This window comes from Diorhabda sublineata, chromosome 3, assembly GCF_026230105.1.
Source record: "Diorhabda sublineata isolate icDioSubl1.1 chromosome 3, icDioSubl1.1, whole genome shotgun sequence".
Lineage (NCBI taxonomy): Eukaryota > Metazoa > Arthropoda > Insecta > Coleoptera > Chrysomelidae > Diorhabda > Diorhabda sublineata.
This window is the reverse complement of record NC_079476.1, coordinates 15,379,083-15,401,594: the sequence shown is the minus strand read 5'-3', so window position 1 is coordinate 15,401,594 and position 22,512 is coordinate 15,379,083. Positions and strand designations below refer to the sequence as shown.

The 22,512-nt window shown below is 32.6% G+C and overlaps 2 protein-coding genes and 1 long non-coding RNA gene across 4 annotated transcripts in view; all 3 read right to left on the bottom strand.

Moving 5' to 3' along the window:
* Positions 1 to 22,512, bottom strand: part of LOC130442015 (uncharacterized) — a 218,773-nt gene that overhangs the window by 162,258 nt on the left and 34,003 nt on the right. The window lies entirely within an intron of this gene.
* Positions 961 to 10,300, bottom strand: LOC130442017 (uncharacterized). Its single transcript, XR_008909663.1, has 2 exons — positions 9,906 to 10,300; positions 961 to 1,657 (listed from the first exon to the last, which is right to left on the bottom strand). It is a non-coding gene; the product is annotated as an uncharacterized LOC130442017 (long non-coding RNA).
* Positions 14,834 to 21,222, bottom strand: LOC130442016 (proline-rich protein 2-like). The gene is made up of 2 exons (XM_056775969.1): positions 20,470 to 21,222; positions 14,834 to 15,152 (listed from the first exon to the last, which is right to left on the bottom strand). Exon 1 carries the CDS (start codon positions 20,866 to 20,868, stop codon positions 20,491 to 20,493), a length of 378 nt encoding a protein of 125 aa, XP_056631947.1. The 5' UTR covers positions 20,869 to 21,222; the 3' UTR covers positions 14,834 to 15,152; positions 20,470 to 20,490.

Sequence of the window (22,512 nt, the reverse complement as noted above, 5' to 3'; positions counted from 1 at the left end):
ATAAAGTTTTTCAAAAAACCCAATACTTTTCAAGTTATTGGCAATTGAAAATTCGGAATTTTTTCGTTTTTCATCGATTTTTTGCAAATGTCTTGAAAAATATGTATATTAACGAAAATTTTATGGTGAAAAAATTGTAGCAGGTAAAAAACTGATCAAATCGGTTTTTTATGAAGTGTTCTATATAACACTGCAAATAACACATAATACTGCACTATAAAGTGCAGTATTAAGCGAGATATTAAAGATCAAAGCCGTTTTTTATTTTGTCTGAAATTTAATAGATGTATTTAATGCCATCTAGTGGCGAGCAGATACATTTTAGCATTCTAATGAAATAGGGTTTTATAGTGCTTGAAATAAGCTTTAAAATAAGTTTCATAAGTGCCATTTCCACTAAATTCAAATTAATCGTATTCCGTCTAGAATTAACTTTAATATAAAGAGTTTGATAGACTCTAGCAGTTTGGCTGCTTTAGGACACATATTTTACAGAAAAAATATGATTTTATTTTTTAAATGTGTAATCATATATATTTACTGTTTTATATTTACTGCACTAAAATGTATGCCATAATTTTATATCTTCAATTTTTGTCTGAGCTATATTTTCGAAAAATCTTACCGTTTTCGGGAAAAATTCAGAAAATCGAAAAATTTGCCGTTGATCTTGAATAATTTTTTTGGCACGCATGGGAACAATAAGGACTTTTGGGACTCTACTGGTCCACCTAAGGTTTACAAAAATTTATCTCTATCGGAAATTAATCACTATTATTATATTTAATTAGACCAATCAAATTTAAAAAATTAACTAAATATCTCGTATTACCTCGTATATTTTGTCCTCTGTGTAATTAGTCCATTTTTTAATAGAAACGTGAAAACAAAATTAAATTACTGTAATTGCACAAAATTGTAGCTGTCCTTGCAACATTAAATAAAAGAAAACTAACAAAATTACTACTTATTAAACATTTATTATTTGTTCCATTATTTGATATGAATATCGCTTGAAAAATGTATAGTACATTCTTCAAAACAACTTATCAATATTTATAATCAAACTTACTGTATTTTCGTCACATTTTAGGATTCAACTCCAATTTTAAAACAACATTCACAACAAAGTGTCAATAACTCACAAAACTCAAGTAACAACAAACAAGTATTTTCTTCAGATTGTTGATGATTTTCAACATTTTCAATAGTTTCGTTCTTTAACGGGAATTTTTCAAGAGGCTGTTGAATAGGTTGATGAGTTATTGGTAGTTTAGCATTATCGGAATTGAGATTGTGATCCATGACAAAATAAATAACTCTAACACTACTGATCCATTGCTAACTATTAATGTTTTTCTTTATAAACAATATGTGCAACAGGCTTCCACAATTATTCTGTCTTTAATTTGGAATGATGAGAACTGAATACTGCTGGTACCAAAAAATCATACACAACCTGATTCAGAACTCAGTATAGTAAAAGTGGGGGTATATGCCGGCGGTTCGTATAATTATCTGACCTCGAATATTCAATTGATGGTCAATGTCATAGGCGGAGCCGTAGGAATGGATATCGGTAGACAAAACATCGATATTTGCCATCGATTTTTTTTCATTTAGTAAACATCGATGGTTGAAAATCATCGATGTGTTCCTGAAAGAACAAAAAAGGAATAAAACAACAATTCAGATCATATTTTCATGAAAATATGGAAGAAACTTTGTAAATTTACTGATTTTGCGTAATAGCTGATAGGAAAATACAAGTTTTTGTTTCTCTAAAATTCATTGGTAAATAAAATCCTGAAATTAATTTTTAAAATCGAAAACGAAAACCAGTTATTTTTAATGTGTATTTAGCTGTGTTGCCTATTTAAAAATCATCTGTAAGTTTTCACTCATTATTACACAGAAATAATTAGCAGAAAAACAAGGTTATGAGCTTCAAAACAAACTTTATTAAAAAGAAATAAATTTTACAATTTAAGTTGTAATAATAATTAAAAACAAAAAAAGACAATATAGAAAAATTGATCAATTATAGTTAAAAAGATAAAAATTTCGAAATAAAAATATTGGATATTAAATTTCCCAAAATTTGTCATCTAGTTGATGCTATATCCTCTGGGAGGCGATTTCTGAGAGTTCAAAATCAGACTTGCTTGGAAGTATAGACGCTCAGATAGAACGGAAGTGGCGATTACAGACACATTTGAATAGTACTTGAAAAATAGTAGGGTGTGTCCTTCATTATTTTCCAGAAAGCCAGAGGGTTCTGCCGAATCTTCTCGTTTGGGGAATTTAAATATAACGAAAGTTCTTCGGGCATTGATTTATCTATCGATTGTTTCTTTTTTGCCTTGCGCTCTAAATTTTCTTGTGGCGATTTCGGAATAAGGAACGGTCTCTGAAAAATGAAAAAACAAAAAAGATGTATGTAGTTTGGCTAAAAAAATCCAAATATTGGATAATAAAATTATCAGAATATTTACCTCTATCCAAATCAGTTGATGATGGAAATTCGTATCCAGTTGGTGGTAAGGATCGCTGCAGTTCTTTCATTGATTTGCATACAGCCGTAAAACCTTTTGCGTATGATAGTTTGTCATTGAAATACTCTCTTTCAAATCTCGGGTCGAGTAGTGTTGATACAGTCAGCAGCTCAATTTGTTCGATGGATCCGAACCGTTTTTTATGTTGACCCAAAATGGATGCCTTCAAATCCTTGCCTATATCGTGTATTGGATTCTAAGCAGTTATTTCTTGAAGGGGGAGCTTGCAATAGAAATTGCCAAACTGCTGGTCAAATATTGATTAGAGCTAATCTCTAAAAAGTAGCAATATGTAGAGGCTGCAAAACATTAACAGCGTCTTGTAATATTTCTATCTCAAGAGCTGAAGTCATAGGTGGTGCCGTTGTTATCTGATTCACAATATAATTTATGAATGGCCACAATTCCAATAATCTTCTGATTATATCATATGTGGAATTCCATCTAGTTGTCACGTCCTGGACAAGTTTTTTCAGTCAATTTCCTGAATTCGTCACTTTGGTGAAACCATGATACAATAGTTATCCCGTTTTTAAAAGATCTATAAATGAAGCAACGTTTTTCATACTTTTTGTAGCAATTAAATTTAAGGTATGAGCAAAACATGGTATATGTTTTTTGCCAAAAGATATTTCACAATATTTGGAGCACTATCAGCTAGAACAGCGATTGTCGTGTCTTTAACAATACTCCATTCTTCACAAATTTTGTCGAACAGGTCGGCGATATATTGCGCTGTATGTCTCTCATGGAGATAGGATTGTCCTAAAAGTCAATTTTCAATGAAGTTTTCACTTTTATTACTGTCAAAAAAGTGTATAGTGAAGCTGAGGAAGCTACGGTTTTGTGAATTCGTCCAAATATCTGGAGTGAAAGAGTAGCTCCCCACATCGGCCAACTTTGCTTTGAATACGGATGAAACATAATTATATTTATCTATCACAGCAGTTCTTATTGTTTTTCGGGTTGGTACTACATACAGAGGTGCGACCGTTTTCAACAATCTTCGAAATCCCTTATGCTCAACAATTGATACAGGCTCTGCATCCACACAGATCATGTAAACAATACCCTGCGTTATTTTTACACTGATGTCGCCCTTTTTGTATGACATTATTCTATTAAAGGTTTCATCTATTTTAGTTTCAGGATGGAATACTAAAAAAAAGGGTTTATGAAAGAAGTACTTCAAAACTAAGCTGTGGACATGTGTGAGATCAAAACACCATATTAGAATTTAAGAGGAATACCATTAAATGTTACAAAGATGACTCCAAAACAGCAGATAGAACTGGAACAGGATTATTCGGATCCAGAGCCAAACACTCTGAAAGCTTGTATGATAACCAAGCACTCACAGATCTGAGCTCCTATATCACAAGATCCAAGCTGGTTTGTGAATTCCTTGGGAAGTTGATTGAGCTAAGCAAAAAGAATGAATTTACTTTGATCAGTCTAACTTCTTCGGTGAGTCAATCCACACTCTCAATTTCTTCTCGGTCCATAGTTAAATCACGGATGAATTATATACAAAACCAAATATTACAGCTGTGTATGTCTACTCTCGGAATAAAAAAGGTGGTGACCCAAAAACCAAACGACGCGACGGGCCGACAGATCTCTAAAGGCCCCCATACACTACGGGTAAACACGACAATCTTAACCGAACAGTTAAAACTGTATATGCTCAATTGCCGCTTTTAAACACACATACACTGTCGGAAATGAACGTCTGCAGTTGTGTATTTCACGATGAACCGCAAGGACATAATTGCAGGGACGTTGGTTTTTGCTTTAAAAAAGAAATCACGTAGAAATCGTTCTAAATGGGCAAGAGATTGGTTAAACTATTTTGTTTAATTCTGGGTGTTACTTTTTATACTTAGCTAAAACTTCTCGGGACAAATATCGTCAAAAGTAAATTTTAATAACCGATAATTTATCTATTAGTTGATCGTGCAGGACAGCAATCAATTTTGCTTTTTCAGAAAAAATTTCTGCTATTATTATAGATACACTTGTATCTTTAACAGGAATATAATCATCCAATTACTTTATCAAGGCTTCAATATGTAATAAGATATATTTATATTTAATATAATATAATACATAATATTTTCAACACACTCTCTGAATTTTTGTTTGAGTCTTTTTGTATATGGAAGCCTACTTCACAATGTTACTAAAAAGGGCTCGCCAAAATTCTCAACCTAAAAAGGGGATCGCAGCGTTAAAAAGTTTAAGGGCCCCTGCTCTAGTGAATTTGAAAGTATCTTCAAAGCTTAATCAAAAATTTATGAAAGAGAATTGTTTTTCAACGTACCCAATTGATTATCTCCAAATTCTAATATTCGAGGATAACAATAAATCATTGTTTTAAGATTGGAACGTCTGTTTGTTCCAAAATTTGTCACAATCAAGTGAAAAAACCAGTCACAAACTTGATATCCCTGAAGTTATTTTCTTCAGTCGAATAAAACTTGTAACTATTTTTTTTGACGATATAATGTATATATATATATATATATATATATATATATATATATATATACAAGATTACTAAATTTATCTCCCTAAAGGACTTCCAATAAAAAACACGTCTGTGATCATAATAGGTATTCGTTATGAATTTTTAATCGACTGTATTTGCATATCGGTCAAATGAAAACACATACATAAACCACATATCCACAGACACAAAAAAATAATCTATAAATAGATGTTCACTTCCAAAATTATAAATCCAAGGTCAAAGTATTGGATTCATATAGTGAAATATTATTAACATTCGATTCGAAATCCAGTCTTAAATTACGGACGCTTCATGTATTTTATACAGTGAACTAGATCAATTAGTCAAAAAATGTACAAAGAGGAGAAAAGCCTAGGAATTGCTGAGTACCAAGACGGATCGAAATGCGACAAAGTGCATTCGATTCGGAAGAACCTCAGGAAACTTTGTGAACAAAAATAATAAAAGAGAAATGAAAATTGCATTTGTGTAGGACAAAAATTCATTTTGAAAAGTGCATCTTGAATGGTTATGAATTGAGAGATTCATAACTCGGAAAAAATTTCTAGAAATTAGTTCAATTTTACTAATTTGAGGTCTTCGAGATTTCTGTACAAAAATATCATGACAGAAAAAGTCTATGAGGTACCTGGTGCCCAAGATAGCTGATATCCACGTTGTATACTGGAGTCCCGTAGAAATTCGTAACGAAATTGGCCGAACATATAAATCCAGGGGGTCTTCGAGATCTCTTAAGTGGAATATCATGACAGAAAAGGTCTATGAGGTACCTGATGCCCAAGGTGGCTGATATCTACGTTGTATACTGAAGTCCCGTTGAAAGTCGTTATGAAATTGGCTAAACATATAAATTCTTAGGTTTTCGAAATCTCTAAAGTAGAATATCATAACAGAACAAGTCTATGAGGTACCTGGTGCCCAAGATGGCTGATATCCACGTTGTATACTGGAGAAATTCGTAGAAATTCGTAACGAAATTGACCGAGCATATAAATCCAGGGGGTCTTCGAGATCTCTGAACAAGAATATCATGACAGAAAAGATCTATGAGGTACCTGGTGCGTAGGGTGGCCGAGATCTATATCGCATATTGAATTTCTGTGGAAATTCATTATTAAATTGGCCAAATATATCAATTCTGGCGTTATGAAATTGGATGAATATATACATCATGGAGGATTTCGAGATCACTGAACACGAATATCATGTCGGCAATGACCTTTGAAGTACCGGTATCGTTTCAATTAGTTTGAAAAAAGTTTATTTACGAGTCTGGCTGAATGCATGAATCTTACTAAATAGGTAGTGCGCGCCGTCTACAGTCTTCGTTTCGCTTGCAATATTTAAAAAAAAAGGCCGGACAACTCCACCATCGTAATGATTTTATGTAGAGGATACACGGATTTTCTGTGCCCCAAAAACGATGATTTTGTTGAATCTTGTAACCGCTAAGTTAAAAATGACATTCATCGATCATAATAATTGTCGATGAAAAATTATCCAGCTCTTTGTCAAGATGTCTTTAACGTAAGCTACACGCGTTTAGCGGTTAATTGTGAAGCAAAAATAAAAAAAAACATTCGTCAGCTGATTACATTCCACCACGAATCCTACGAAAGGGTTACTCCCTCTGACGGGTGTTTATTCAACTAAGTTAATATACATTGTTTTGTTTTGGGTAACTCAAGTAATGTAAAGTTGAGACTATGAATGGAATTATTTCTTCTTTAGATTTATTTTGAATATGAATAATTATTATTGTTGTATTCCTCATTGCTCTTCCTGGGCACAAAAAAACATGAACTGAGCTTTCACAGTTTTCTAATAGCACGAAATTCTGATGTTCTTGTAGAAACTGAATTGGATGAAGAGAACTTGCTGACAGAAGAATGGATTAGCCCTCGGTCGGTCGCAATCTTATCCTTTTGAAAAGCTGTCGCAATGTATCAAATTAATACATCTAACTTCAGCTTAGAACCACACTAAGAACATTTAGTTCTTCTATCAAGCTTAGTTGTAGATTCAATCCAATATTCATTTTGCTCATCCGTTTATTTGTTTGTATGTTGTGATCACAAAAAAAATTATTTTTAGACGACGCCATCTGAAAGTTGTTCGTTCTGTATTCATTTACATACCGAAAATTGCGTTTAAAGTGTTCCTTGTAGTAACAGTCCCGCAAAACACTTTCGGGACGCTCTGGAGTAGACAACTTCCTTAAACGTGACTCTAGCCACTTCAATGTTGACAGTTGACAGTTTCACTTTGATGATTTTACCTTAAATGTTTAATTTTCTGAAATTATATGTTTTATCCGAAATTTTGTCAAAATTAATGGATAACAATGAATGATAATGAAAAAGAAAAAAATTCGATTCGACACTTTAAATATCATTAAGTACATTATATTGTTTAATGAATAAAATGTTTATAATTCACTATTATTTATTTTCTTTCCTCAGTGTAATTGAAAAAGTTTTGTATCTTATGAATCATCTAAAAAATGTTGAGTACGCTGCGGCTGAAATACTACTTTGTTGGACTCGTCTGTTGTTCCTTTCGCTTCACTCGTCTCGCAGTTTTCAGACTCGTCCAACAATGTAGCACTTTCAGTTCTTGGCATACAAATAACTATTCTGTCAATCCCCGGAGACGTGATTTATGGATAAGAAATTATTAACAACCATGCTGCAATGTATCTGTTTGAGACATGATTGTAAAATTTACTAACGAGAAGTCAAATGTGTCTGATTTTAGTTTTTTGTGTTTTTCAATTTCAAATAAAAATATTTAGAGACGCGATCTTTCATTCAGTCTTCTTTTTCTTACAACCTTGTGTGACATGGTGTGCACACTGGAGTTGTATGCTCTACACAAATATATCGCTTACAATTCTTGGATATGGTTTTGGTTAATCTGGTTGTTCGTGATAAGTAACATAAAGCACAGCGACGACGCTTTGTTGGAGCTACGGTATCCTCTGCAGCCACTGATTCAACTTCTTCATCGGGTTCTTCCGCTGGTCTAAATCTTCTGAGACCTTCAGGAAGAGAACTTTGCATGCCTTGTGTCACAAGACTTCTTTTTTGAAATTGTGGTGAGACTAATCTGTGACCCAGTTTCCGTAGACAAAGGCGACGTCGCACATTATCCTGTTCATTTCCACGAAATCACGTGTGCATTGATGCCTGCAACGTTCAACATAGAAAAAATTGACCATGGGCCAACGACGTGTGTGTGTAACAACGTTGTATGTAGCGCAGAACTTATTGACCACGTCGACACCAGACTTGGTTTTATTATAATATGTGACCATTTCTGGTTTCGCAGCTTGTAATGACTCCTGATCTATGGAAGCATCATTTTTTTATAGTGCCAACATATGACAGTCTATTAGTTTTTAGTTCAGTATCAAGTTGCCCATCTGTAAACCAATTATCCACCGTTTTCATTGACGTGTAAAGTTCCTGCTAGATATAAAAGGGCTATGAAAGCTTTGGGTTCGGCCATATTCGTATCATTTGCATCACGTTGTCGGCCAAAGCGATCCCTTACTTCAAGTTGCATATACTGATTTGTGAACTAGACTATTCCTTGTAGCATTTCATCAGAAAATATGACTCCAACATTCTATAGGTAACTTAGCTAGTCGTGCTTCATGTATTAATCCTGGAGACATGTTACAATATTATGCGGCTCAGTGCGTTGCTTCTTTGCGCTACTATGAAGGAGGAATCTTCCCAGTTTACGGTTCTCTAATAAAATTGAAAATTGGCGATCTTGGGGTTAGACAGCAAAAAAAGGGGCCTGATTGTATGAAAGTTTGCTGATTTTTTCCAAAAAGATTTGTTAACTAATGAATTTAGGTTTTTTGTTCTAAAATTTAAATGAAGTATATTGGAAAAGGTGAAGCGCAAAAGACTGAAATGTAATGCTCTTCTCGCCAAGATTCTACCAGTAGCTTGGATTCCCAGTTTATCCCTCAAGTCTACATTTTATAAAACAGCTCGTTGAGTAGGAGTCAAATCGGAGGATTTCTCCTTATCTAAAAGAAACGACTCAAGAAATATGAACATAGACTTGATTTTAAAGATAAGGAAGACAGAAAAGCTGCAGAGCTGCCTGATAGACCATTGGGTGAATGCGATCAGCTGACGGGTGGTTTCATTTGTCTATGATTTTTTGAGCTTTAAAAATTATTTATTCCCCTTAAAAGGCTGCCCACTATTAATTCTCATGAGCAGCATAATTGATAGGCTACTGAGGCTTGCTTTTTCATACTTTTAGGCACTTCAACATAAAAATAATTTACTTGAATTACAGTTTAGTACAAAATCCGTGTTACGAAAGTAAACCGTTGATAAATGCTCAATAACAATTATTAAATATTTAGAATCTATTGAACAACTAAATATCATAGAAGAATCAATGATCAAAAAAGATAATAAAGCTCAAAAGTTCGTATAGATCATGTTTCAAATTTTAAATTAACGGACAAATTTCCTCGAAACACTACCGAGATTCTGGCGTATCCCAAGGATCAATCTTGAGTCCAACACTCTCCATAACAGCCAGAAATGATATGATATGCACTTCAAGTAACCCCCTATTCAGGTCTCTACTTACGCAGATGGTCTAATAATCTTTTGCAGCAGTAAAAATAACTAAAGAACATGTAACTTAATTCAGGAAACGGAATATAAACTGAGGAAACCCTTTTCAACTCGTTGTCGCTTGTCAGCCGCCAAATCAGAAATCATTAAATTTAGTGAATCATGTAAATCTTCCGGTGTATAACTAAAAATTTTGGGTCTTACCTTTGATAGTAGACTAGCCTGGAAGGATCATATCAAAGAGAATTGTGTGCTACGGACATACATTTTAAAAACATTGGTTCACCTTCAATGCAAAAACCCTGCTACAGATGTACAAATCTCTCATTCGTTCCAAAGCAGATTGTGGAATCTTTATGTACATTTGATCCATTTCAAAAACTAAGAATGGTTTGTTATACGCTATCTAGCGGTTTGGAAACTAACTACTTCAAGGTTGGATTCGATCAAGCAAGATCGTTTATATATCAAAAACCGAATTCGTGAAAAAAAAGACATGTAACGTTTTTCCAGCTATCAAATCGTTTCTTAATAGCTGTATAAAATCTAGTTATTTATGTAATCGCTTAGGAAATCACTACATTCGCGCACTGTATAATAAAATTGTAATAAAATTAGTCTTAAGTTAAATATAAAATACAGTGTATATCATTCTTTACATTTATAGATAAGAAATTTTATTGCAAAACAGATTGTCAAATATTTTATTCCTTATAAAGATTATAAAACACATTTGCGATAAATACACGAAATTTAAAAGACAATTTTGCGAGTTTTGACCTTGCATTTTCTAATCCATCACAACAGTCACTGTGTTAATAAATATTTCTTTCGATTTGAATATCAATATAATTAAATTTGTTGATCTATTTTTGATAAACAATTTTCACTAACAATATCTTCAACTGATCACACACCCATTTGAACTTTTTTTACTGTCAGTTTCATTTTTGTGAACCTTTTCCGGTGTTACTTTACCCAATACTGATTCAGGTTCTTTAACACAAGTTCTTGATGTTTTGTAGTTATTTTTTTCTTTCTTATCGTCTAAATATTTCTTTAGAATCCCTACTGTAACTGGAGAATTTAATCCGTCGTGTCTATCTACAGGTGGATCAGGTTCTGTGGAAAGAGAACGATCAAAAACTGGTATATTTTTCTTCTCCATTTGATATTTGGAAATTTATGAGATATAACTAGTAGAGTACAATATTTATGAACCTATTAACAACTAGCTATCAAATTAAAATATCTAGGCACTTCAGAAATTTTTATCAACTGATAAAAAAACATATGATTATATTTCAGAATAACGTAATACAATATGTTGAAATCAAAATAGTTTGTTAATACGAGGGTTATCTGAAAAGTTTCTAACCAAACAAAAAAATATGACTTTTTTCATAATGTTTAAGTCTATTTTCTAATGAAGTAATGAAACCAACCCGGATGATTGAACATTTAAAAAGAATACATCCCGACAAGCAGGACAAACATATTGAATATTTCGAAAATTTAAAAACGATGTTTACCAAAAGATAAAATAATCAATGTAATCAAAACAGCAACCACAAATATAAATAAGGCATTGGAGGTGTCATATAAGATTTCACGTATAATAGCTCAAAATGCGAAACCTCATAATATTGGAGAAAAATTATTATTACCGGTTATAAACGAAGTTCTTACCATGACTTCAGCAAATCCAGCCAATATCTTGTCAATGATTCCATAAGTAATGATACCATATCAAGAAGGATTAATGAAATAGCCAATGATGTTGAAAATCAACTAACTGCGGATCTCCAAACACGAGAGTTCACTATACAGTTAGATGAGAGTAGTGTACGATATAGTAATGCAATATTAATGGCTTATGTTAGGTACATAAAGGATTCAAAAATCATTATTATTCTGCAGACATTTAGTCACTGATACGAAAGGCACCAATATATGAATGTTTTAAAACGTATTTTGATGAAAAACAAATTCCTGTGAAAAATATATTGGCCTGTGCAACGGATGGTGCCCCTTCGATGGTAGGACGTCATCGTGGTTTTATAACCATGTTGAAGAAAGAAAATCCAAATATCTTTACAATTCCTTGTATAATTCATAGGCATCACTTGGTTGCCAAATCCATTGGTGGGAGATTACATGAAACAATGAATTTAGTAAAATCAATAATTAACAATACAAAAGCACACCCACTTAATGATAGATTATTTCGGCAACTTTGCCATGAAAATAATGAAGAATATGAGCGCCTATTATTGCACACGGAGGTCAGGTGACTATCTAAAGGAAGTTGCCTCAGAAGAATGTTCAACCTATTTGATACAGTCATTAGTTACAATCAACAAATTATAATTTTCCAATGGAGATATCTGTTTTAAAGAGTGACATAGCTTATTTGCCAAATAAATGAATTACTTTTGAAACTGCAAGGAAACAATGTGACCATAATTAAAGTGAAAAGTTTAATTATTGGTTTTATAAATAAATGAAGTCTCTATAAAAATAATATGGGTAGAAAAGATTTTTCTTTATTTCCCTGTTTAAGTAATATAATTGTACGGGACGTTTAAAGATGTTGAAAATATTCATATTCCTGATTGGGTTATTAATCCATTTAGTGCTGATGCAACAAGCCAGCTACTGGCCTCAAATCGATCGCAGTCCACTGAGTAGCCCGTCTACGATGGACCAGAGAATCGGACTGACGAACGCGTTTATAGAAGACGCGCAATATTACATTAAAGAAAACGTGCCTTTCAGAGGAGGTACCTGGATCGTTTGGGCAGGAATTTCAATGGAAGCTAAAACCTAGTTGATTTTTATTGAAAATGGCGGTGGAGTGGGGAAATTAACAGCGAACTGATATATGGAAAAAATGTTTAGGGGATCACGTGGTTCCTTACGCAGGATAATGCCCATCCACATATTGCAAGTTCTGTATGACAGTATTTACAGGATGTCGGAATTGCCGATATGGATTTGTCAGCGCGTGCCATGACTAAAATCATATCCAGCATTAATTTGAGGGAAAAGTTCGGACTAGAATTTCTGCACCACCTACGAAATCGACCTCAAAACGGCGCTCAGTAAATAATAGGATAGTATCGAACAAGATTTGGCGAATGGAGGCTGTTATTAACGCCAGGGGAGGGAACACTGAAAACTGATAGGATAATTTCTTCTTTACCAAAGGCAATACCACTAGAAAGAGTCATCAAAAATATCGTAGTTAATATAGAAGAAGCTCTGCTCAACAGAACAGTGCAGTACTTGGCCTATGCTGATAAAATAGATCTACTCAGTCGAAGGGAGCGTGAACTGAAGTAAAACTTTGAGTAGCTGGAGGAGGAATCCTGTAGAACGGGGCATCACCATTAACGAGTTCAAAACAAAATACATCATGTCAACAAACAGAACGAAGTAGGCCGGTATAAGTTCAAAATATACCGTCGTTTAAATACCTTGGATCACTAGTGACCGAAAATAATGACAACTCGATGGAAATAAGAGAACGTGTGACAGCGGGGAATAGAGCATACTTCAGTATCTAACGACTACTAAAATCACGTTTACTGAATTGGTGAACGGAAAAGTGGATCTATCACACAATTCTCCGCCCAGTTTTCCTAGGTGCTGAACAGCCGCGAAGAGCGTGTGTTCAACACGTGGGAGCGAAATACGCAATATATGGACCAGAGTGTGAGCAGAGCGTGTAGCGCAAATGATGTTTGGATGATGTCGAAGAGGATCTTCAGGAACTAGATGTGAGGGGGCGGAGACGCCGAGTGTTGGAGCGTGATGATTGGAGGAATGTGGTGGACGACGCCAAGTTTCTTTGAGGGCCGTAGTGCCAGTGGTAGTAAAATCAATAACAACATAGATTACACATTATAAAAGTAAGAGTGATTACTTTGAGAGGTGCTAAAATCAGGCACTAATCAAATAAAATTTTTATAGGGCAGCCACTTCGTAATACTACAGGGAATTCGAAAAATCTAATAAAGAAAACGTGACGAAACATGGGAAATGAGATGTCATGGCCCAACGCGTGAATAGCTTGCGCCTGTAACATTTTTCACTCAGTATATAGAAAATGCGTTCTTTCGATATGCCGATAGCTTCTTCTATCTGATTTATCTTCATTAGATGTTTCTCCAATACTATTTTGTGAGTTTTTTGATCATATTGCTCGTCGTTAATCAAGCTGATATGGTCAGGTTTGAATTGAACTGCCCAAAATTTTACGGTCATAAAAGATGGTGCAAAGTCTCTAACTTCTTCATTTGCGAAGGCTTATTGCGTTTGAAAAACAAATATTTTATTACAGCTGTATATTACATTTTCCCGAAAATGTTCACTTATACGATTGTTAAACATAAATTAAACGTCCAAAATACCTGAAATTTCAGTGAGAAACTCTTATCTCATGCGCAAATATATTTCCCAACTTATAAGTGCTGACATCTTCAGGTTGAGATCGGAAATTATTCAAACAACCCTCGTATATTGCACTGCCAATAATCAAAAGTTTCTTTCGGTGGAAGTAAAACAGAAATTTTCAGAAGTCGTCTGTCAATCAGTTAAAATCATATGAAAGTCTGAAACAGTGTTTATATCGCAAAAAGTCGTATTCGCACAAACTATTATAAAATATTGTTATTGATTTCGAATCGTTCTGAAGAGAAAGTTGAGGTTGGAAACTTTTTAGACAACCCTCGTATGCTAACATGGTGGCGCCTTTCTCTAATGGATACTATTATTTTGTTTCTAAGTGTACAAATGTCCACTTTCAAAAGAAGAGAACCATAAATTAGTCCATGGGACAACACTCAGAATAATATTTACGCAAATTTTACTCGGTTTCTTTAATTGTTTTTTCATGTGAAAAGTAATTTTGTTTGTTTAAGCCCAAAAATATTTTCATGTGAATCCATTTGTCAGATTTATTTAAAATTTTGACAGATGACATCAGAAACATGGCGGAAATAGTGAATATAATTTACCGTAGCCTTTGAAAAATCACTATTTGGACGAATAGCTATCATACTTTTTAGATTTCTTCGAAAATAATCAAGGAAAGAATATTTTTTGAAGGTTAGATAGAAAACTAAAACTTAAGCTCTGCAAATAATTTATTACATTTAATAAAATACATTATACACAATATTTACATTAACGATATATTCATTAATCACACAATAAATGTATAGTAAACATGTAAACCTATGAATATATTTTTAAAATTTTATCAAATAAATTGTATATAATTTTATTTATTGATTTGCATTGAGCATCACAAATATGGAGCTGCAAGAATGGAAGGTATTGTGCGTTATTCATAATTCGCCTTTAATTAAAAAGTACAAAAATATTTTCTGTACTAAAGTGGTCCTATTCGGAATATTCTATTCAATGATGAATAAGTACCATCATCTGAAATTCATTCAAAAATATACATGTTAATTAAATACTGGCATTGATATAAATAAATATTGGATAAATTGTATACTTCAGTTAACAACTATTTTTGCATGGAATCTTGAAATATACAGAATATTCCAGGAGGTTCTGCAAAAAATTCGGGAACGAATAGTATGTTTATAGTATGTTTGCCGGAATAAATAATTCTACACTACTATATGAAGGCCTGGGTCGGCTCATGCCTAATAGTTAACAAACCGTAACTTTTACGGAGACAACCTGTACAATCTAAAGATAGCAAATATGAATTTTTCAATCAATTTTTCAACAAAAAGGTACACTTTGTTTAACTTGATAAAGTTTGGTTTAGGAGATACGCAGATTTTTGGATCATTACACATGCCAAGGAAACCATTCGCCATAAAGAGACATTCTGAAGAAAATTATCATAAATTGTTTATTGAAAATATTTACACGAGGTGGTAATAAAACGCAATCAAAAGTTTCTAATTGAACTGCATACCACCTAAATGTATTATTTTAACGTAAATGTAGCTATAACTCCGAAATTATAGCATTTTAGAAAAGCAAAAAATATACATGGTAATCCATTTGAAATAATAAAGTTCATTATTTTTCCGGCAAAAAGAAAGATCTGAAAGCAATGTAAATACCACCATAATACCGACTGTACCAAAAGACCCTGGCATACAAAAATCGTACAAGTCTTTTCCGAGATATTGAAGAGTTCCATACATAAAACTCATTCTGTATTATCACATAACTTTACAATAATGTCAACATATGTTTCTAAAGATAAAAATGCGTCCGCACCTATCTAACTATCAACTACATACACTGTTTCGAATATGTTATTTGGAAACCTAGCGCTGAGCACAATTTCGGGAAATTCCCGGGTTGAAATAAAAGAGCGATAAACCGAAACCGAAACAAATGAAACAGCGTTAAGTGGGGTCTTACTGTATATTAAATAGTCGAGCGAATAATAGTTTCTTGTGCAATATTGTTCCATATCTCTAATGCTGCTGCAACTAATTCATCTGTAGTCTTTTCATGATTTGAATAGTTCTAGTTTTAAAATCCCACATGTTCACAATAGGATTTATATCTGAAGAGTGGGCTTGACAATTAAACACCCACATTCATTGGGAAAAAAGCCAACTTCTATGCTCCTGCTCCTATTGCAAACTGACAGTACGATATCTAAAAAGTAGAGTGAAGATCGGTAATAGCCCACTGACACTTGAATTTGCATCATGTTCGGAATCAGACCCGCGAGAAAAGCTATAATATGAATATAACAGGAAAAAACGTATCCTGAAAATTAAATGAAACTGATGAGTTTCGGTATCTATGGACTTATACACCAAACAATGATACTTCCTTAAATTAGATACATAAACTAAACTAGACGTCGCCTACGTGATCTGTTTTCCACTTTATCAAGTTCTGTGAATAATTCTGAAAACAGATGGATCTAGTGTAAAGTGGTATTAATACTTGTAGAAACACAAGACAATGACTCTATATCTATATATTTATCTATTAAGTCTCTGGATATAGACCACCCCTAGCGTTTTCCAATCATCTTTTCAATTTATAATCAACTTATTCCATTTTTTGTTCTGTTGTCTGATATTATGGTCGACAAAAGATTCTTTATTAACATCTATTTATAGCCTTTCCTGTTTCCCCGAACTGTTTTAAAACAATTAGTAAAAGAATTAGGTTTACACAAATATTTTATATACAGAGGGTCCAAGACATTTGACATTATGTTGAGTTTATGATGTCTCTCGCTATATATATATATCAATCAAAACTGTTTGGATTGTAAATTTCAAAATATTAACATAATTTTGTACTGATATGACTTATAATGACGAAGTAATACAAGAAATATACACCAGATTGGATTCAGGAAGAAACAATACAATAAATCCACAGGATAAGGATATATAAAATGAAAAACTATCTTTCTTTCCAGGGAATATTATAACTTTGAGTACTACAAAGCATAAAATCAGACCCAAACACTGAGGAATGGATACCACTAGTTTGGATTAAGAAAGGAACATTCAACTATACAACAAATTCACAGGATAAGCAGCACTAGAAGAAAAGATACTGCAAATCAGTGTTTTTAGACGTTATCCAGGCATTCAACAAAGTTTGGCACACAGACATATTATATATAATAAAAAACTATCATCCAATCACATACTTCAAACTGTTAAAATCGTACCTAAGGGATATACTTATGAACAAATAGTGTTTTTGTCATAAAAGAATAAAGCACAAGACAGTAGAAAATAAAGTAGTTACATCACACCACACAGCACTTTGTGTACAGAGTTTTGCAATCATTATAGGGAAATGTATAGGAAGAATTAAATCCAATTCAATAATAATATTAGAGGAAAAGTAGACCCCTTCCATTAAATTATTATAGATCAAAGAGGATCGTACTGGTCAGATACCTTATTCAACACTTTTATGTTTTCATCTCATCAAAAGTAGAATTCTGTAGATTAGCTTGTTAAAAGAAATCATCTGAAAAGCAAATAAAACACAGCTTAGAGATATATAATATTTTAATAAAATTATCTTCAATGAGATTGAAACTAGATAATAAACTGGGTCACAGCTATAAATGACATATTTGAAAATTTTAAGTTGAGTGCACTAAATTAGATGTTTTGACTTCATAAAGAAGTAAAATAATACAAAACAGCTGCATTAAGGGAGTTATCTCTTTATATCTGCATATAGAAAAGTAATTTCCGATATTTATAACTTTTGCACAAGCCCATACCTACTATGGAAACATTAAAATTTTTCAGAAGGAACATGATTTTTTTGTGCCATAAGGAACTTTAATGGGAATTTATTTTCTTTTTTGTGAACTCACTCAATCTTGTAAAGGCAACGTGACATGGTGCAAGAAAACTTGCAAGAAATTGCATGCAATTTCTTGCAGGGATGCATTTTCTTGCAGGGTGAAAATATTCCATAAATTAATATTGCAATTCGCTTGTCATTAATGCAAGTATCTTGCCATTGCATAATTGCTGCCCTTAACAAAAATTCCAAAATTGAACAAATAGCTCACCTAAAATTTGATTCAATATTTAGTGACCAGTTTAAAAATGAAGTGAAAAAGTGTAGAGTGGATTACTGTCAATAATTATGTCTACTGCTGTTTTGCTTTTGGAGCCTGATGGACAAGTTGATTTTTAAATCAAAAGTAAATAGATTTCACCCTAGAATCGCAGCTTAGATGGAATAAAAATGACACCAAACCGATGATATTGCAGTGCAAGATCTTGTATAAAACAATTAATTTTTGTATGTTTTCTCGTCTAATTCCATAGATAAACTCATGTGTCCCCTTGTTCTATCTAGCCATCAGACTCCAACAGCAAGGTAGCAGACAATATAATTATTGCTAGTGATGCACTGACCATTTTTTCTTGTTTACTCAGTTTTGTTATTTTCATTTTTAAACCGCTCACAAATATTAAATAAAATGCAATATTTTTCTATGTAACATATCGACCTTGCAATAAATTGCATCAACTTTCTTGCATCTTGTCAAGCGACCTTAAGGGAAAAGCCGATAAGGTAACAATATAATTATATACAAAACGTAATATCTTATATGCTCCATAACAAAACATTTGAAATAGTGAGTAATGGATAGAATGCTCTAAATATCACAAATAGAACATTTTCCAATGTATCAACACATACAAAAATTAAAAGACTGAATAATATTAAGAGAAGTAGAAATTTGAGAAATATAATCGAGAATAAACAAAGCAAAACAAATAATAAAACCACTTAATGGAATTCTTCGGAGTCCAGATATAGGCAAACAAAGGAAAACGAAAAAATATGACTCCATGATGAAAAACAAGCAAATATATGTATCAGAGACGTGGCGACTAAAAGAACAAATGAAAAGAAAAATATAAGCTACAGAAATGGACAAAATAAGAAGGGTATCTAAGACATTGGGATTGAAAAGAGTAACTAATGGGAGAATTAATCAAGAAATGGATGTAGAAGGGACAGTTATAACATGTTTAAATAAGAAAAAACCAATACAGACAACAGCAAAATTGCCAAAGGAAGTAATGAGATGGATACCACCAGAAATAGAAATAGAAAACAATGGCAAATAGGCATGGGATAACATGGGTGATTGTATTGGTCAACGAATACTACTCCATAATGCTTAATACTCATAGCAATATGCCAAAAGCTTTAAATAACAAATACCTTGAGAATAATTGAAAAAATAGAGAAATCATGGGTATAAATTTTCAAAAATTTGCTCCAAAGCTACGAATTTTGTAGAATAACAATCAGGATTATTTGTTTCAATGGGTTTTAAGCCTCTTGGGGGGTTTGTAGTGTCACGGTGAAAATTTCTCTAGTGAGAGGAAAGAAGCAGTAATAGGTAATCGCAAATAAAAAATTGGTCAGCGATTGCAGCCTTTTGATAAGTGTTTGGCTTTCCTTTTCGAATATAATCTGGCTCATGATAGGTAAACGGAGAAGCATTGACGATTTACTAGTGGTTTTACTTCAAATCTTTTTTAATATGATCAATAGTCGGCAGTAGTTGACAGTGACTTACAGTCTAATGAGTAGAAAAACTTGCTTGTATATCAGAATATAGTTTTATTCATATTGTTTATTGCACAATTTTTTGGTCAAAATAATATTGAAGTTTATACTGAATATATATTCATAACAACCATAAATGATGAAATGAAATAGCAAAAATATAAAATTGTATGCTATAGCTAAATATGGATAGTAATTATAGAAGTGAGAGAAAACACTAACAAACCTTTTTTTTGTTAGTTAACATTGATTCAAGAAACCAATATTTCAAAATTAGGGCAAAAATATAAAAAATTATTCCATAAAATGATGATAAAATGATATGATCTAAAGTATGAAACATTGAAGAAATCACAACTTTGCACAAAGTGAATTGTGCAATTTATATTACAGACAATTAACCACCTCCCAATTAAAAGTTCTTAAGGTTATGTATATTCAACCAATATTTTGATAATATTATCACTAATTATAAAAATGGAAAAAGTCTATTGTTAACATGCATACATAAACATTACCTAGCCTTGAAAATAATTTTTGTTGATAACATAATTTAAACTAATAAAAATGAATCCAAACAAAATAAGAAGCTTAATAAGAATGTAATATAGGTACCAGATTTTTAATTCAAATAAATTATTTCAAATTTCTAGAAATTTCAAAAATAACCTACCTATTATCAAAAACATATGACTTAGTCATGATTCATCAAACAGCAGCATAAGAGTGAGAGACAGGTTAATCCACAACACCATTTACAGCAATCATCATCTTGACTCTGTTGTTGTTGAATTGGGGGATAATAAGGCTGTTGATAATGCTCTGGCCCATATTGAGGTTGCCCGTAAGGTTGCTGTCCTGCAAAAGGAGGCTGTCCACCATAAGGAGGTTGAGGTCCTCCATAATGTTGTTGGGGTTGCCCATAGGGTGGTTGCATCCCATAAGGTTGTTGTTGTTGAGGAGGATAAGGTTGTCCTCCGTAAGGTGGCGCTCCGTATTGCGGAGGCGCTTGTGGCTCATATGGGGGAGCATAGGGTTGTGGAGGAGGCCCGTTGTGTTGTTGATAAGCCATTTTAAACACTTAATCAAACAATATTTGGCACTCACGTGTTTGTTGATTTACTTGGGCGTGACAAAACTGAACTAAATGCACTACTAACAAATGGAATGTAACACAATTTAAAAAGCACCGTGTAGTTATTACAATAAACACTTTGTACACTTATATCAACTATATATTACATAGAGTTGATGAAATATGAACCAAATAAATTCCTGAATTATAACTACCTACTTTAGTCGATACACTCTAGGTTCTAGTCGAGTCATTCATAACATTCGATGTTGCCATATTCATTTCAGAAATCTATATGAAAGAATCCAACTGCGGCGAAGCAGCACGCCTTACCACGATGACTATAAAATTGAATCAACAAGTTTTCATTAGTTTATGATCTCTCATTCGCTAAATTTATGAAATATTGGTAATATACAAGGTGCAGTTAAAAAGAATATTTTTTATATGGAAAGTATATATCGTTTATTAAAAAAAACGCTTTATTATTAGTATTTAAATTATTTCCAAAATCGTAACTATTAGAATCACTTTAAGGGGATTAGAGAATTAATTAGTATTTGGTAAAGAAACCCAATAGCGATATCGTTTATACAGAGGTTTCTTTAAAAAATTTGATATTAAAGTTAAATGTCTTAAAGCTAGAATGTTTTTACTAGACATGACAACGTTGCTAATGTGAAATTCGATTTGTGAAGAAGGATCGTTTAAATAGTTACTAGCCTGGTCGATTGTAATGTTAGTTTCTTTTTGTCGAATGACGTCACCCGAAGGCCCCTTCATGACCTTAAACTGTTGTTAATTTCCATAATAAAATGTTGTAGATCACCCACTACTTTTAAAATGTTTTTAATGTAACAAAACTTTGTGAAAATGTGCCTTATTATTATAATCGAATATTTCTTTTCCTCTAATCGAGAATGATGATGTAGTATTTATACAAATCGTCTGAAAGTTCCTCATTAAATTATATTACTATATAATAAATCCCGAAACACATTTCTAATCATAATCTAATGTATAAAAATATAAACATTCCAATTTACTTGAAAATAATTAATACAAAAAAATGTAATGAGCAAATTAAATCAAAGCACGTAATCTACAACTATTTTAATAAACTATCAAAAATAACCATTTTCAACATTGTACCCAATAGCTTTTATCGATTATTCAAGCTTCTCAACTGAACAGTATATTTTTATTATTTGAAACTATTTTTTGCCACTTTTTTCATTAAATTCTCTTCTTCACTTTGCTTTGTTGTTTTTTTTGAGTGAATCTGCAATCTCGGGACACAATTATGAATTTAATTTGAGGTACCCAAACACTTCAAATCCACAAACTTGGAAAATTTTCTAGTAAACAACCATTGAAACATTTTTTAATAATGACTGTGAAGGTTCCTATCCCTTTTTATGTTCCTCGACGCTAGTGTAAATTTTTCTAGTTTTAAAAACTGTATGTATCTTATATAGAATGGAGAGGTACGTAATAGATCTTAACTGAGTGGGACCATCCATTGGGAGTTCTTTGGGAGCTTTGAGTGGAGTTCAAAGTTAGAAACATTGAGATGTTTTTCGTCTTTTCGATGTTGATTTTTTATATCAGAAGTTCCTTATATTATCAACACCTGGCACT